This window comes from Heterocephalus glaber, unplaced genomic scaffold, assembly GCF_053883595.1.
Source record: "Heterocephalus glaber isolate CG9 unplaced genomic scaffold, H.glaber_assembly_v1.0 deba00001610, whole genome shotgun sequence".
NCBI lineage: Eukaryota > Metazoa > Chordata > Mammalia > Rodentia > Bathyergidae > Heterocephalus > Heterocephalus glaber.
This window is the reverse complement of record NW_028258381.1, coordinates 22500627-22517343: the sequence shown is the minus strand read 5'-3', so window position 1 is coordinate 22517343 and position 16717 is coordinate 22500627. Positions and strand designations below refer to the sequence as shown.

Genomic DNA, 16717 nt, shown 5'->3' with positions numbered 1-16717 from the left:
GATCATTTTGACTCCCAGATTTGCCACAACACAGGGAGGTGGTGTCGGGCACATGTGCCAGGCCCTTCTGTGTGGGCAACTGCTCCTCCCAGGTGTGGTCCAGGGAAGAGTGTGGGCGTGTCTGGCTCCAGTCCTGGGCTCTGGGACCATGCAGGTAGAGCTGGTGTTGGGTCCCTGGGATTCGTGGGGAACTTGAACCTGGGTTCCAGGCCTCCCCACCCTGTCCCTCAGACCCATCCCTGGGCCTGCTGCTACAGGGTGAGGATGACCAAGGAGGTTAAGGGAGGTGTGACTGCTCCTACCTGGGCCAGTCCTGGCAAGCCTTGGAACTGTGCTCCCTGTCAAAAGATCACTGTCTCTGGACCCAAACCTGGACTACACCCCTTGCTATGCAAGGATGGAGGCACTGAGCACCAGGGCCCCATCCTGCCCACATGGGCATCGGTGGATGGGGCCTGTGACTGGGCCAATTCTTCCTCAAAAAGCCACCTGATGGACAGGCATGGTGTGGAACACCAGTGATCTCAGCACTCTAAGAGGCTGAGGGAGGATGACCACATGTTCAAGGCCCTAGTAATGAGAATCGGGCCAGACCCAGCTACATGAGACCCCATCCCAAACCTGTGCCACACCTCCCATACCTTCGCATTGTCCCTCTCTGGGAAGACAATGGAGTAGGTAAGGGATGCTGAGCTCCTAGGATCTCCCCCTCCCTTGTCCCCTTTCCCTGACCACAGCCTAAGTCCCTGAATGCTCCTGCTGGGGACAGGAGCTTTTCCTTGCTTCCTGTGCCCCATTCTTGGCCCTTGAGATCTGTAACTGACAGGTTTGCTATCGTGCCCTCTCTTCACAGATGTGCCACAGAGTTGTGTCCCCAGGGCCCAGGAGGGGACTGAGCGCACAGGAGGCCCTCAGCTAAGGTGAGAATGAGGCAGGGCCCTCAGGGCACTCACTGCAGCTCCCACCCAACACCAGGGTCATACAAAGAATAAGCAGGTGATAAGCGTTTGCTTCCATTTTATTTGAGGAAAAATAGATACACGTATCAAAAAAGAGCATACAGGTAGGTGGAGAGGGATGGCCAGTGATAGCTACCGGGGGTGGACAGAGCGGGGGACAGCCTCTACTTGGCTCCAGACTGCTCAGGCTTCCCAGCCTCTGAGCCCCCAATCTGAGCGCGAGCCTCGAAGGTGACAGGGATGGTGATCTCAGCTGACTGTGTGACCTTGGGAATCGGGGCCTCCACGGTGAGCGTACCCTCAGGGGACAGGGAGGAGACGACCAGGGTGGGGTCCACACCAGGGGGCAGCCTGGACGTGCAGAGGGACACCAAGCTTTAACACCCCCTCCGATCGATCGGGTTCCCGTGCCCTCCTCTCCGAGCTCCCTCCCCACCTCACACAACACGCGTGGGCCTAAGACTCACGTGTACTTCCGGGTGAAGCAGCGGGAGATGTAGCCGTGCTCGTCCTGTCTTTCTTCGTGCTTGCCTGCGGGGGCGGGGGGGGGGGGTTGGTAGGAGGTCAGAGACTGCGAGGAGTCCCTGCCGTCCCCGCTGGCCAGAGGCCCACCACCTGCTCTGGGGTAGCTGGATCTCAAGGCAGACACTGTTCGAAGAGTCTGGGGAAGAGGGGGGTGCCTAACTGGGGATCTTCCCACAACTTTCGGGAAAGTTCGATCTAGAGCTTGGAGACGGGTGGGGGCGCGGCGCTGAGCTCGCCCTGCTCAGGTGCTCAGAGCGGCGCACACGCGCCCTCCGGCCCGGGGTAGGTAGAGGACCCGGACAGCGCCGAGGGAGGAGCTGCTGGGAGGGGAGGGTCTCAGGCGGAAGGGGAGCTGTTTGGCCCTCAGGAGCACGCTGCACCCTGCGTTCCAAGGCAGGGGAAGCGGGCCTGCAACAGGGAGCGCACCTCCAGTCCCCCGGGGGAGCCCGCAGGGACAGCGCAGGGGATGCTCACCGGTGATCTCCACCACGCCGTCCTTGGTTTTCACCGTCAGCTCCTCGGGGGCGAAATGGTTGACGTCCAGGGACACTCGCCAGCGGTCGGGCGTGTGCCGGATCTCGGAGACGCCGCTGCTCAGCTGCCGGCTCAGCGCGCGGCTGTAGGCGGGCGCGGGTTCGGCAGCTGTAGCGGCAGCGGCAGCGGCAGCGGGGGGCAGCGAGCGCACGTAGCCCGGCCAGCCCCCGAACCACTGAGACCACTCCTCGGGCAGCCGCGGCAGCCCGAAAGCCTGGTCGAAGATACGGCTGTGCGACGGGTACCAGTCGCGGAAAGGGTCCCAGCTGGGGCTCCGCAGGAGGGAGAAGGGCACGCGGCGCTCAGTCATGCTGGATCAGGTCGATTCGTGTCCACTAGCGCGGCGGGCAGACTCGGAAAAGTGCTGTACCCGGGCCCCGGGCTGCGCCTTTATAGGTCTCCAGCCGGGTATTTTTAGCAGGCGGTGCTTCAAGGTCTCTATTAATGGCAATGACCAGCCTGGGACGGTCCCTCCCCCTGCATTCCCCACCTCCTCCCCACGCACCCAGGCTTGCTAGTGGCAGCGGGAGGGGTGGAGAAGGTTCTGCCCACATCTGGAAACTTCCCTTGTTAGAGAAAACAAATGACCAGCATCAGAGCTGGAACCGTGCCCCGTGCTGGAAGCAGCAGAGCCAGATTTTTTTTTTTTTCTTTCCAGCCGAGGATTGAACCCATGCATTGAGCTACATCCCCAATATGTTCTGTTATTATTATTATTATTATTTTTTTAATTTGAGACAAGAATTCACCAAGTTACTGAGGGTGGGCTCAAACTTTCGATCCTCTTGCCTCAGCCTCCTAGAGTGGTGAAATTACAGATGCGGGACACCACCCTCAATGACAGCTTGAACTACAAGGGGCCTGTGATGGTGACTGACAGCTGGCCAGTGTGGTCTTTAGGAGTGTGAACTCACATTGGCCTGAGTTCACTGATTCTGCCACCAAGGAGGTGACCTCGTCCAAGTTAGACTCGGTGCCTCAATTTACCCAGTGGAACTCAGAGGTAATAATAATACTCAAGTCCTTGAGTTGGCCTGAAGATTGCTGGCTTCATGCAAGTGAGGATGTTAGCCCGGGGCCTGGTGCATCATAATTATGTTATGGTTATCTACCTGGAATGGGAGAGTTGGTGGGGTCCAGCGATTTCCCTCTTACCCCAAGCAGTGGGGCTGGCCCAGATCAGAAACCCCAAGGCGCAGTGCTGAGGGGGACAGGTCAGGACAAAAGTGGCTATCAGGGGTACATACTTGTAATCTCAACACTCAGGAGGCTGAGGCAGGAGGATCTCTGAGTTTGAGTCCAGCCTGGGCTACATAGTGAGTTCAAGGCCAGCCTGAACTACATAGTGAGACCCTGTCTCAAAAAACAAAACAAAAAAATGAAAGTGGCTATCAAATTTCCCAAGCTGGCCAGGAAACCTCAAGTTCAACAAATGTGAATCTGAATCTTGTCCCCGCTTTGCCATGGCTTCTTGTGCAGTTTTGGCCAAGGCCACGCCTTTCTAGGCCTCAGTTTCCCTTTTTGCAGATTATGATCTCAAAGCCCCCTTTGCTCATGATTTCCCCAGCACAGAGAGCCAAGTGAGAGTTCGCACAAACTTGCCTAGACCTGCATATGGGAGACCAGAGGAGAATTGAGGCCTAATTGGCCTCCTCTGTGAGCACAGAGAAAGGAGAAAGGCTGCACTCAGGGATGATGGAATATGCAGGTTCGAGGGAAAAGTTAAGATAGCTGAGATTCAGTTGTTTACCTGAGCATCTATTAATGGATACTGGAAAGCAGATGAATCTTGTGTTACTTTGATTGCTTATGCCCGTGTTTGGGTGACTAAAAGTAGGATGAGCCATATATGGGTGGTGGTGCGCCCTCCTTAGCCTACTAAGAGGCCAGAGCCCCCCAGCTGCCCCCCATGTTAAACAGACTTCCTTCTGTCATTCATCCTCATTCACCCAGGTTGGGTTGGGGAGGACAAAGTAGTGGGTCTAGGTCCTCCACAATTGGCACCTGGGTGGGGAGAGCTCAGAAGAGTGGGCTGGCTCCCACAGGCGGTAACTTGGGCAGGAGGGAGGGAGCTGAGACTGGAAGCAAAGGCTGGCTGTGTGGATTGGTTCTACCTGAGGCTCACTTCTTACTTTCCCCTCCTCCACCTGACCATCTGTGGGGTCCAGGCCCCTGTCTAGCTGTGAGAGAGGTGCCAGCCCGGGCTCCTGCTAGCCCTGCTTCCCCTGATTTAGGTTCTGTGATCTTTCAGTCTGGGAAACTGAGGTTCAGAGAGGTTAAGTGGCTGGCCACTGTCCCAGTAAAAACAGGAGTGATGGCCTCTTTTGTTTCTATTACCCTGGGCTCCCTATTTCCTTCTATCCCAGACCCAACCTGTTGCCATCCCATCCTGGGCTGAGGTTCTACTAATAGTTCTGTGAGGGGCCTAGGCCTTTTAGGACTTGTCCTGTATGCTCCCAGACTTGAGACACTGAGGGCTGGTGGCTGGACTCCAGGCCATTTACCTGAAAGAGTCTCATGCTCTCTCTGAGTCTGTTTCCTCCTTTTCTCTCTCTCTTTTTCTTTGAAGGGGAGGTATTAGGGATTGAACCCAGGACCTTGAGCTACATCTCCACCCCTTAAAAAATTTTTTTTTGTTAAAGTAGGGTCTTGAACTTGTGATCCTCTTACTTCAGTTTCCCAGAGTGCTCAGATTTCAGGAATGTGCTAGCAGGCCTAGTCTGTTTTCTTTCTTTCTTTTTTGTTTTTGGTACCTGGGATCGAACTCAGGACCTTACACTTGTAGAGGCAGGCGGCAGAACCACTGAACTAAATCTCTGGCCCTCCTAGTCTGTTTTCTCTCTCTCTCTCTCTCACTCTCACTCTCCCCCCCACCCCACCCCAGTCTGTTTTCTTTTTGAGAGCGCTCATAGGGGCGTCTCTTTCCAGCCCACCTGCTCCCATTGGACAGAGGTCATATGAGTCTGAGGTCATTCTGGAGAGGCTGCTGAGATCTTCGGGCTGTCAGGCCAAGGGTAGCAAGCACCCAGAACCTCTGGTCTCTGCCCCATCTCCCTTGCTGGGTCCTATCACTGCCCCAGGGTCTCCCTGGGAGCTTCTGGATGTCCCAAGGGTCTCTGCTTGAGATGTCCCAAGCCTTTGTTTCACATGTCTCCCAGCCCCACCCAGCCCAGCTCTATAAATTTAGGGTGAGGTCAGAAGGCAGGGAGCGTGCTCATCTGCCCTGGCCTGTCCACTCTGGCCCAGACTGGAGCCCAGGGTGCCCCACCCTAGAGGGTGCTGTGAGGTGTAGTCATGGGTGCTTTCAAGTGTGGCCCTGCCAGGCCCAGCCATGCTCTGTGGGTGCTGCTTCCCTGGGTGCCAGCACTTTGTAGACACATGCTCACTTCGCCCTCCCCTGAAGCCAGGGCAGGCAAGGAGGATCCCTTTCTGCTGCCTGGCTGGGGCAAGTTGTGCAATGTAGGGTGTGCCAACCACTCTGGTCACTTGGATCCACATTCATCTTCTTTTTTTTTGGTACCGGGGATGGAACTCGGGTCCTTGTGCTTGTGAGTCCACATTCATCTTCAGTGGGCTAGGGGTGTGTGTGTGTGTGTGTGTGTGTGTGTGTTTGTGTGTGTGCGGTACTGGGGACTGAACCCAGGGCTTTCCCACTGAGCTGCATCCACAGCTTGCTTCATTCATTCATTCCGAGATGGTCTTGCTAAATTGCCCAGGCTGGATTCGAACTTGCAGTCCTCCCTCAGCCTCCCAGAGTGCTGAGATTACAGGCCTGCACCACCACACACTGGCCCATCACAAGGGAGGGGCCATTGTGGCTCCGGGCAGCATAGGGTGAGAAGGGGGTAGGAGGCACAGAAACTGGGTTTGGGGGTCAGACAGGGCTGGGCTTGACTCTGGGTGCTGCTGTTTACCTCCCTGTCCTCTATCTGCAAACCAACACCAATGAGGCACCTGCCCATCTTAACAAGGCTCCAACGAGTCCCAAACATGATAAGGTGTGTCCAGTGCCTGGCATTCCTACACCCTCACCGTGATCTAAGGGCCTTCCATTTTAGATATTGAGATTTAGAATAATGAGAGTTACCCAGTTGTATGTGCTTAATGGAATATCACAGTAGCTTGTCAAAGTCCCATTTTTCAGAGGAGAAAACTGAGTCAGAATTGCCCCAAGGTCATGAAGCTGGTGAGGAGTGGAGGGACTGGAGCTCAGGCCTCCTGCTTTTTTGTCCTGGGAGAGACTTGCCACGCAGTGCAGGTACACCGGTGGGCACAGGGGCAGGGGACAGGAAGGGAGGGTTGGGCCAGGGACCTCTGGGTTCCTTTGCGACCCTGACCAAGGGCCCTTCACTCCTCAGCCAACAGCCAGACTTGGCAAGCAGAGGTAGGGGTGGAGCCCGTGCCCCCCTGCCCCACTGTTCTTTGACAATCTGTGGCTGGCTCCACAACAAGGCACTGAGCTCCCAGGGGTGGTTTTTCTGGCCTGGACGGCAATCTGGGCCACGCCCACTCGGCGCTGCCCCTGGGGCCCCGCCCCGCCCACGGCGCTTAGCCCCGCCCCGGCTGGCCCGCCCTCAGGGAAAGCGCTAGAGTCTTCTGGCAGCTGCTGGGGCTCCCTGAGAGACCGACCGCTGACGGGTCGCGCCAGCAACCCCGGTGTGCGGGGACCTGGAAATGTGGGCAGCACTCATTAGAGCTCAGAGGGGTGGGGGACACCAGGCCTTTCTGGAAGCATCTAGACATTTTCTCTCTAGTTCCTGTCCAAAAGCCCATCTCCGTTGTCTCCCTCTAGAGCTGGCCTGGAGGTCACCCCACCCCCATCGCCGCTGAAAGGAGCCAAAGAGGGGGCAGGGGGCAGAACTGGGGCTCCCTCTTTGGCTGTGCTGCCCGTGGCTATCTAGCAGAACGACCCTGGCGAGCCTGGGAGTGGGGAGACGCAGATGGCTTCGACCTTGGCCCGGCGCCGGCACCGTGACTCATTTTCTTCATCCGTCCATGAGACCATCGGACTGGATGTTCTGGAAGAGTCCTTCAGGGCCTGAATCAAATTTCTCCTGCACTGGCTCCCTTCCCCTGGCACTGCCGGCTCCTCCGCAGCCTAAATGCTGCAGGGGCGGAGTGTGTACGTACTTACGAGGGGAGCGGCGCCAGATTTTTGCTTGACCAGACTTGGACTCCTGAGCCTTCCGCTGGGAAACCAGTGCTAGCCGGAGCCCCCCACCGCCCACATCTCTCAGGATCCCTCGCCAGGTGATGCGGGATCGCCCCTACCTGCCTTCAGCTATAACCGTGCTGGGCGGCTTTAGATCGAACCCCTCACCCTTCGTGTTTCCTCTTAGACATTTCCCAGCCGTGCCCCACCCTGCTCCTTGGCTAGGTCTCCCTTCCTGCCCCCCGGAACTTGAGCCCACATTCCCCACTGCTGAACCCCACCTCAGTGGTCCTGTGCTTGTCTCAAGGGTCCTGAATAGACTGTGCTTTAACGAATGTCCCTGAATAGTGGAGTTTGAATCCAAGACCTTCCCGCCGAGCTGCATCCCCAGGCCCTTTAAAGATTTTTTAAAAATGTGTTTTATTTTCAGGGAGGTAGATCTTTTTTTTTTTGGTACCGGGGATTGAACTCAAGACCTTGTGCTTGCTAGGCAGGCGGTGGAACCACTGAGCTAAATCCATGGCTCAGATCTTTTGCAAATAGAAAAAAGACCAAGAGATGAAGAAAGAAGGGGGAGGAAAGAAAAAGGGGATGTAAAAAGAATTAAGATGTGTTATGTACATGTACCAACTCCCCATGATGAATGTAATCACTATGTACTAATAAAAATAAAAATTTAAAAAGCCAATATAATACTTAATGAAGGTCTTGGCACATAATAAAGCCTTCAATAAACGTGAGATGTTTTTTCCTGTAAAAAAAGAAAAAAAAAAAAAAAAGGCCCAGGCATGGTGGCACACCTCTATAATCCTACCACTTGGGAAGCTGAGGCAGGAGGATCACTTCAAGTTGAAGCCAGCCTGGGCTACATGGTGAGTTCAAGGCCTCCCTGGAATAGTAGAGAGACCCTTTCTCAAAAAAAAAAAAAAAAAAAAAAAAAAAAGAAATCAGGAATCCACCACTAATAAAAATTAATTTCCTTCTTTCTTTCTCCTTTCTTTCTTCCTCCTTCCTTCCTTCCTTCCTTCCTTGCTTCCTCCCTCCCTCCCTCCCTCCCTCCCTCCCTCCCTCTCTCTTTCTTGTACTGGGAATCAAACTCCAGGACCTTGTGCTTGTGAGGCATACAGCAGAACCACTGACCTAAATCCCCCCAATACTAATAATTTCATCTTTAATAGTGAAGGTGGGGATGAGAGGACATGGAGACTCTTGATGCAAAATGTGGATCTCCACTTCCTCTTGGCCAGAGTAAGGTGAAGAACCCATCCATGGTGGTGCATGTTTGTAATCCCAGCACTTGGGAGGCTGAAGCAGGAGGATTGCCACAAGTTTGAGGCAAGCCTGAATTTGTAATGAGACCCTTTCTCAATCAAAACATCAAAAAGAGGGCCGGGGATTTAGCTCAGTGGTGCCACCACCTGCCTTGCAAATGCAAGGTCCTGAGTTCGATCCCCGGTACCCCCCCCCCAAAAAAAAACCCAAGAAAAAGAGTAAGGTGAAGAGAAGGGAGATGGGGTGGATAGGGCAGGTGCCCCCAAGCCCATGGGAGATAAAAGTACCTGACCTAAAATGGATTTGGATGTCCATTCTGAGGGAGCACTAGAAAGCAGCCAGCTGGCATGGAGGGGAAACCCTGAGCTGGGGCACCCCATGTCTTGGGCCTCATAGGTGGAGGTGGTCTGTGGAGGGTAGGGGCTGGGGACAGGGCCACTGAACACACCCTCTGTTGAGAGAGGCCAGCTGGCCACCAGGGGCCTTCAGAAGCATCTCAGAGAGGCAGGAGATGGGGGACTCCTGCTGGACATGTACACTTGCCACTCAGGGATGGGGTTGTAGGAAACTGATGAAAGAAAAGCTGGGCATGGTGGTGCACACCTGTAATCTCAGCATTCTGGGAGGCTGAGGCAGGAGGGTTGAAAGTTGGAGCCCAGCCTGGGCAATTTAGGCAGACCTTGCCTCACAATTAATCAAATAAAAAGAGCTGGGCTTGTAGCTCAGTGTGAAGCCAACCCTGAGTACTGGGGGGTAGGGGGGAGGAGGAGAAAGGGAGGAGGTAGAGAAGAGGAAGTGAAGAGGAGGAGGAGGAGGAGAGGAAGGGGGAGGAGGAGGAAGAAAAAACAACATCCAGTCTGGCAGGCAGGCATCAGGAACACAGTGTGCAGCCTTTCCAGTGCTGTGTGTGCCAGGAGGGGAAGGATGGGGCTCCCCATGGGCCACCAGAGGAGTGACCGAGAGAGGACGTGCTGTACCCCAAACCAGGAGAGGCTGTGCCAGGCCAGGCCCTGGAGCTGGGGCACTAAAGTGCCCACACTGTACTGCAAGGCTGCCCCTCCCCTCTCCTGGCAACTGAGGCGGGATTGGAGTTTCCTGTTTTGGTGGCTGCAGAGTTCAGGCTGACCCTCAGGCCATGGGAGGCCCAGGGGCCTGGTTTCCTCCCTGTCCTTCCTTGGGCAATGGGCATCTCTTTTTTAAGTAGCCAGGGAAGTGCTGGGAACCTGGGTTGGGGCCTCCAGGCTGGGCTGGACCCTCCCCGCAGGAGCTCCTTGCTTCATTCGGAGCCCTTTCCCTCCGCAACGAGCATGTTTCTTACTCTCTGTCGCCTTCTAGTGTTTGCTTGCTGCCACCATGCCTGGCTTTTAGTCCCAGGCCTCCCCCACCGCTTGATTCTGGAATTGTTCCTTCCCTGACTCATTTATTTATTCAACAAACATTTTGAATTTGGGAAATATGAAAGATAAGACAGAAGCTCAGAATTTTTGGAAGAGAGAGACAGCGTCACAGATAAATATCTGTGATAAGAGCCTGATAAGAGCACACCTGTAATCCCAGCACTCTGGGAGGCTGAGGCAGGAAGATCTTGAATTTGAGCCCAGCCTGGGCAATTTAGTGACTTAGTGAGACAAATAAAAAATAAAGTCAAGGTACGTATTTCTGTTTGGAGGCTCAGGGTTCAATACCCTGTATTTAAGGTGCGTGTGTGTGGGAGAAAGCCTCAGGGCCTAAAAACAGGTCCCCAGAGGAACTCAGAGACAGGAATATCCACTGTAGCTGAAGATCAGGAAGGCTCTGAGGAGGAGGAGGTGGCTAAGATGGGCCTCGGACAAGGAGCTCACCTGACTCTGTGAGGGGGTGAGGCCAGAGGTAAGAGAAGGGACATGAGGGTGGAAGATAGTAAATTCCAAGGGGATCTTTTGGAAAGTGTCAGGGGGACTGGTCATGAACTCAGAGACCCCCAGCCACTGAGCCCTGTGCCATCCACTCAAAACTGTGACCTCAAAAAAAAAAAACAAAAATAAACCTGTAACCTCATAGCCAGGCACACAGGAGGTATTCAAGAAGTGTTTGTGGTTGTTGGGTGTGGTGGTACACACCTGTGATCCCAGCACTCAGGAGGCTGAGTCAGGAGGATCTCCAAGAGTTGGAGGCCAGCCTGGGCTACAGAGTCATTTCAAGGCAGCTTGAACTACAAAGCGAGACCCTGTCTCCAAAAAACACACAAAGAAGTGAGATCAGTGATAAATGGGTTTCATTAAATTGCATTTTAGAAATGGCAGGGATCGGAGAGGGCAAGATCAAGGCCAGGTGGCTGGGGAAGAGGCCAGTGGAGCAGAAAAGCAGCAGTGACCCTGTTTGCAGCTGCCTGGGTGTGGATGAGCAGAGAAGTGGGGTGGGGCTGGCACAGGTGGCCGGGCCCCCGGTGACATGCTGGCCTGTGTATGAGGTTGAATTTCATGCCAACCTGTGGGTCTGTTTCATGCCCCCACTGTCAGCAATCGGGTCCCCATTGCAGGGTCAAGTCTGAGCCCCAGAAGCCCCAACCCCTGGCCCGAGGCCCAGGCCTCTATTTTGTTTTGTTTGATTCCAGTACTGGGGGGCCAGGAATGTAGCTCAGTGGCGCTGCGCCTGTCTGGCAAGGGCAAGGTCCTGAGTTCAATTCCTTACTAACTTATTTTATTTTTATTTTTTTATTTTTTGGTACCGGGGATCAAACTCGGGTCCTTGCGTTTGCACAGCAGGCTGCGAAACCACTGAGCTAAATCCCTGGCCCCCTTACTAACTTATTTTACTAAGTTGCCCTGGAATGTGAAATCCTCTTGGCTCAGCCTCCCTCAGCGCTAGGATCACAGGCAACACCACTGTGACTGGCCCAAAGCCTACTTTTGCTGAACTTGGGTAAAAGATTAAAGAGATCACTAGGGCTTCTCCAAACACATTCTTGGGACCAGAAACATGGTAATAGCTTTTTATTTTTTATTTTTTGGTACTGGGGGTTATATCTAGAGCCTTCATGCTGAGCTATGTCTCTAGCCCTTTATTTTCCATTTTGAGACAGTCTTGCTAAATTGCCCAGGTTGGGCTTGAATTTGTCATCTTCCTATTGCAGATAGCTAAGTTAGTTAGAAATTATTATAAGGTAGTTAGAAAAAGCTGGGCCCTCAGCATAGAAAAGCAACTGAGGCACATTCACTGGTTAGCATCCTAAAAAGAGAAAGTACTACACCCATGTACTTCCCCTAGGGACGAATAGCAGTGATTGGTATTCTTTTTTTTTTTTTTTTTCCTGGTACTGGGGATCGAACTCAGGACCTTGAGCTTGCAAGGCAGGAAGGCACCACTGAGCTAAATCCCCGGCCCATGATTGGCATTCTAAATGGGCATCAATTACCTGGGTGGGGGACCAAGACCGTAACCCATCCCTTTCAGGAAAGGTCCCTGACCCATCCCTTACTGAAAATCCCTGTTCATTCCTTGTGTGATTGCTATGTGACCTGCTTCCCAGTTTGATGCACACTTAATCAATATTACCTAAGTGACTATACTTGTTGTAATCTTATTAATTATAATCTTGTCCCACCTCATGACCACCTTGTGATTTCCCACTGGACCAATATTACCTAAGTGAGTGTACTTGTAATCTTATTGGTTGACTAAAGTTTTGTCCCACTTCGTACCTGCTTCACCTCATGGCTTTGTCCCATAAAACACCTTTGAGAAGCAGGGTGGGCGGGCAACCCACCCACTTTCCAGTCCCCCTTCTGTCTCTCTTTTTTTAAAAATTTTTATTTTACTTTATTTTTTTTTTTGGTACCGGGTATCGAACTCGGGTCCCTGTGCTTGCACAGCAGGTGGTGAAACCACTGTGCTAAATCGCCGGCCCCAACATTTCCTATTCTTAACTTCTGTTGTTCCTAGAATTCATTCTTCAATTTTAGAGAACTTGAGTTTTGGATATCTAGAAGGTTTGGGAGTTACATCTATTCCCCCTGTATCACTCCTGCCTCAGCCTCCTGTGCCAGGCTGAACCAGTGTTCTTAACCCAGAGGCTCCTAAAGGGCCCAGTCATGTCCAATAGCTCTGTTGTGTTGTGTGAATTGTGGGCTTGTGCACACCCTTCTAAGGACTCTCAGCTTCCATCATGTTCAAGTTACACTTTGCTTGATTCAAAGCTAAGTTAAGGGCCAGGGATTTAGCTCAGTGGTTCCACCACCTGCCTTGCAAGCACAAGGACTCGAGTTCGATTTTCGGAACAAAAAAAAAAAACACAGTTAAAATGTACCACTCTGAGAGTGGAAAGACGAAGGAGGAGGAGAAAGGAAGAGGTGAGGAGAAAAAAGAAAAACTTGTAATTTGCTTAGATCTACATAAAAGAAATACAATGGGAGTAGCTATTTAAAAATAAATAAAAGGAAATCCACTTGTCAAACCTTCCCTTCTAGATCCTGTGCTAGTGCCTAGTCCAGCCCAGGCACACAGCTGCCTCTTGAATCCTCCTCCCTCTGCCAGTCTTGAGGATGGCCCAGGTAGTATTTCACAGCGACTTCCTCAGCTCGGTCCACTGACCAGACTGAAGCACCCGAATGGCCTCCTCCCTCTGCCCAGTCCCCACACCTGCTGACGCCAGGCTGGCTGTGGGAGGAAGGTGTCCTTGGGCCTGTGTCCCCTGCCCTGAGCTGCAAGAGGGCTCTGCAGACTACTGCTTAGAGCAGAGAGATGGATGGGTGTGCTGGGCCCTGGTTCTTTTTTTAACAATTCAGGATTCGAACCCAGGGCTTCATACTGAGCTAGATCTCCAGCTCTTCCCACCCCTTGAGACAGTCTTGCTATATTGCCCTGGCTGGGCTCAAACTTGTGGCAATCCTCCTGCCTCAGCTTCCCAGAATGCTGGGATTATAGGCGTGGACGTACCACCTGGCTAGGCCCTGGTTCTTTGGTACCAGCTCTTCTTCCTAGGGTCCTGAGGAGTCTGACCACTTCTGTCCTCCCAGTAAAGGACCCCAAGCGGTCTTACCTGACCCAATCTCCCCAAGTGCCCGCATTCACAGAGGCCTGGTCTCACCACCTGCCATCCGGGCACTGAGTGTTTATTATTACAGTCCATTTTAGGTCCGCACCGCGGAGAAAGGGGCAGGGGAAAGAGAGAAGGGGAACCTGGACCAGATCCCAGATCCCTCCCCACACCAGGGCCCAGGCATCTGCCCCATTGGGCAAGGAAGACTTTGTGAGATCCCTGAGGGCCCCAGGAGTCGGGGGCTGGGAGCCAAAGAAGAGGTGGGGTTGATGGCCAGCCCCTGCGAAGGGCGGCAGCACCCCTGCTCTGGGAGCCTGGGCCGGCCACATCCCACCATGCCGGGGACCAGGCACTCTGCCGGGCAGGCCCTGAAGCACACGGCATGCTGTCCTGTGCCGGTGACCCTGTGCCGACGTCCTCCTCTTGGTGGGGCTGAGGACCACTGCGTGCCTCCCAGCCCTCCCAGTGCCCTGCAGGTCGTCGACTCCCGTTTTGGCCCGTGTACTCTCTCACCTCCAGACCTGAACCCCTTGGACCTCAGGGTCAGATGCACATGAGGTCAGTCCCCCTGTCCTTCTGTCCTGCTGCAGGCCTGGCTGCAACAGCCTTGGCCCAGGGCGTGGCATGAGGGCTGGAGAAATGGGCTCAAGAGCGAGCTCCCTGGGCCTTTTGGCCTGGGCTTTGGGGAACCCAGATTGGGGCAGGGAGGGACATGGGGGTCCTATAGCCAGCTCAGAGGAGCAGCTCCCCAATCTGGCTGGTGGTGCATCCACGGTTGGGACATTCTTCTGTCCATCTGGGTCTGATGCAGCTTGCTGTACCACCTCCTCGTCTGCCCAGTGAGGGTGAGGAGGAGAGGGGAGGCTCCCAGGCCTGGCACCTTCTGAGGTGTGCCTGGGTGCACTGAGTGGAGGCCAAGGGTCACAGTACACTGAGGACTCTTGTACCACTGACTGGCAGCAGTGCCCAGCAGGGTGAGCAGGCGTCAAGCAGGAAGTGGGGGCAGGGAGCTCCCAGTGTTCGCAACGGCTCTTTGTTCCCTGGACACAAAGGTGGGCGCAAGGTGGGGCTGGGGAGGGGGCACCTGTTAGGAGCAGTTCGATCTGGCTCCTCCCTGAGGGCAGGGTGCCCACCCTCAAAGTCTTCCCCGTCCCATCTGCCCACGTGCTGGCCCCAGGCATCTTTGTAGAGGGTGCAGGGCCCTCCTCTCCAGTCCCAAGGCCTGGCCTCTTCCTGTGCCAGGTGGCCCCAAGGTCCAGCTGGGCTCAGAAGCCCCCACTTTCAGAGCTGCTTCGGCTGTGGTAGCTTGGACTGGGGCTCCGGGAGGGGCTGCGTGTGTGGCTTCGGGTCCCTCGACTGCGACTGCTGTAGCTTCCGTGGCTGTGCCCCGGGCTGGGGCTGCGGCTGGGGCTCCGGCTTGAGTAGTCACTGCTTAGGCAGCTGGAGGAAGAGGAGGGGCTGGGTCGGTAGTAAGGGATGGGACGCTTTCGGGCACTGCAGGGAAGGAAAAGCTTGTTACCTGCCAGCCAGGGCCCTGAGCCCCATCCCAGCAGCAGCCAGGGCCTCCTCCCTCAGTTTCCCTTGAGCCCCAGCTTTTGGGACACCCACCTCTCCAAAGAGAATTTGAGTCATTTTTCAATTCCAGTTCCACATTTATCATTTTGTTTTCCTTTTCCTGTCTGCAGGAAAGGAAACCAAGTCCTTGCTTGGTCTGGGTATGTGTTGTTTTTTTTTTGTACTGGGGATCGAACTCAGGACCTTATGCTGTGATCCAGGCTCGGTGCCACTGGGCTAAATCCCTGGCCCCTAGGTATGTGCTTTTGTTGAATTAATGACCCCCAGACTTTTACCCTGAGCTACATCTCTACTCCTTTTTATTTTGAGAAGGGGTCTTGCTGAGTTGCCCAGGCTGGGCTTGAACTTTCTTTCGATCCTCCTGCCTCAGCCTTTCAATGCTGTGTGTCATCATGCTTGGTTTCTTTTTTCTTTTTCTTTCTTTTTTTTTTTTTTTTGAAACAGGGTCTCACTATGTAGTCCAGGTCGGCCTCGAACTTCCGGTGATCCTCTTTCCTCAGCCTCTCAAGTGCTGGGATCACAGGCGTGCACCACCACACACGGCCATGCTCGGTTTCAACGAAACTTTTACATAGGAATGGCTCACATCAACCAAGCTAAGCAGGACCTTGCTTGCATATGCTAGGCAAGCACTCTTCTATTGACTACACTTGTAGCCTCTTTATAGGGAAGTATTTATGAACATGGTTCAGCCAGTTTCCCTGTCCCCCATGGAATGGAGGATTTGGGCTCTTCAGGTATCTCAAAGGGAACAAAGGGGAAACCCCTGGCCACTGCCACCCATGCCTGAGGCCTGGCCCAGTCCCGCTGGCCCCCCGCTCCTCACTCAGCTACCTCCCACTGGCCCAGAGTTGGAGTTAGTTCGAAGGCAGGAGGCTAGGATCCAGAGAAAAGAAAAGAGAGTGGTTAAGGGGGCTACAGCGTCCCATCTCGGGGTTAATTCTGAGGAAGAAAATGGGGTACGTTAGTGGGAGGAGGTAACCTGGGGAGGGCTAAGGTGAGTACCGGGTGGAAGACTTGGGTCGGCTGTCTCTGGGTGGCAGTGTGACCTGTGTGTGTCCCAAATTTAGTGGTCTGGGGTGGGAAGGAGGCCATGCTGTCTTCTCTCTCAGAAACCCCTGTAACCCAGGCCTAAGAAGGCCTAGTTTGACAACCGAACCCTGTTGGAGTTGAAATGAAGCTGGGGACCTCTGCTTCTTATCATCAAGGCTCAGAGAGGCACACCGATCTCCCCAGTTGCCCAGCAAGACAGCGGCAGAGCTGGGCTCAGAACTTTGCCTGTGGCTTCCCCTCTAACAAAGATAATCCAGGACCTCAGGAGCAACTGCACAAAGGTGCACCACCATCTCACCTGGAGACCCAGGCCCAGAGCCCTCCAGTCCTAGCAGAGAAGCCGTGACAGTGTGGCTTCCGCCCAAGCCTGGGCACGACCTAATTGGGCTGTGTGGGGTTCCCTGGACAGCTGCCCCCAAGACCACCCGACAGCTCTGCCTCGTCCTCCAAGTCCCCAGGGGGCTGGGAGGTTAGTGAGGAAAGGAGAGACAGACAGATGGACAGCTGACCAAAGCCAGACCAGCTCACATGCTCATCTCCCCAGCAGCCTGTGTATAGGGGTCCACCTGGCCCCCAGGCTGGCCACAGGCCACTCAGCAGTCTGGACCTTGAGATGAAGGAGAAAAGGAG

General features: G+C 54.2%; 2 protein-coding genes across 4 annotated transcripts in view; both read right to left on the bottom strand.

Annotated features, from left to right (window-relative positions):
- Window positions 1-1000: 1000 nt before the first annotated feature.
- Hspb1 (heat shock protein family B (small) member 1) lies at window positions 1001-2444 on the bottom strand. The gene is made up of 3 exons (XM_004840094.4): window positions 1959-2444; window positions 1427-1490; window positions 1001-1310 (listed from the first exon to the last, which is right to left on the bottom strand). Exons 1-3 carry the CDS (start codon window positions 2326-2328, stop codon window positions 1124-1126), a joined length of 621 nt encoding a protein of 206 aa, XP_004840151.1. The 5' UTR covers window positions 2329-2444; the 3' UTR covers window positions 1001-1123.
- Window positions 2445-13516: 11072 nt separating this feature from the next.
- The window catches only part of Srrm3 (serine/arginine repetitive matrix 3), a 55475-nt gene continuing 52274 nt past the window's right edge, over window positions 13517-16717 (bottom strand). Inside the window, exons 15-16 of one of the 3 annotated variants that reach the window (XM_087196290.1) lie at window positions 16597-16694; window positions 13517-14953 (exon numbers count right to left, since the gene is read on the bottom strand). In XM_087196290.1, the coding sequence (XP_087052416.1) occupies window positions 14892-14953; window positions 16597-16694 (160 nt within the window). In that variant the 3' untranslated portion in view covers window positions 13517-14891. The remainder of the gene's footprint in view (window positions 14954-16596; window positions 16695-16717) is intronic. The other 2 variants (XM_021254439.2, XM_004840093.4) reach the window with 2 other exon arrangements.

Bases quoted from the DNA above. Each gene is read 5' to 3' on its own strand.
- Hspb1 (XM_004840094.4), bottom strand. From the start codon at position 2,328: ATGACTGAGCGCCGCGTGCCCTTCTCCCTCCTGCGGAGCCCCAGCTGG. The intron at 1,491-1,958 runs GTGAGCATCCCC...CCGCCCCCGCAG, and splicing joins CGGCGTGGTGGAGATCACCG to GCAAGCACGAAGAAAGACAG. The intron at 1,311-1,426 runs GTGAGTCTTAGG...CTGCACGTCCAG, and splicing joins TGCTTCACCCGGAAGTACAC to GCTGCCCCCTGGTGTGGACC.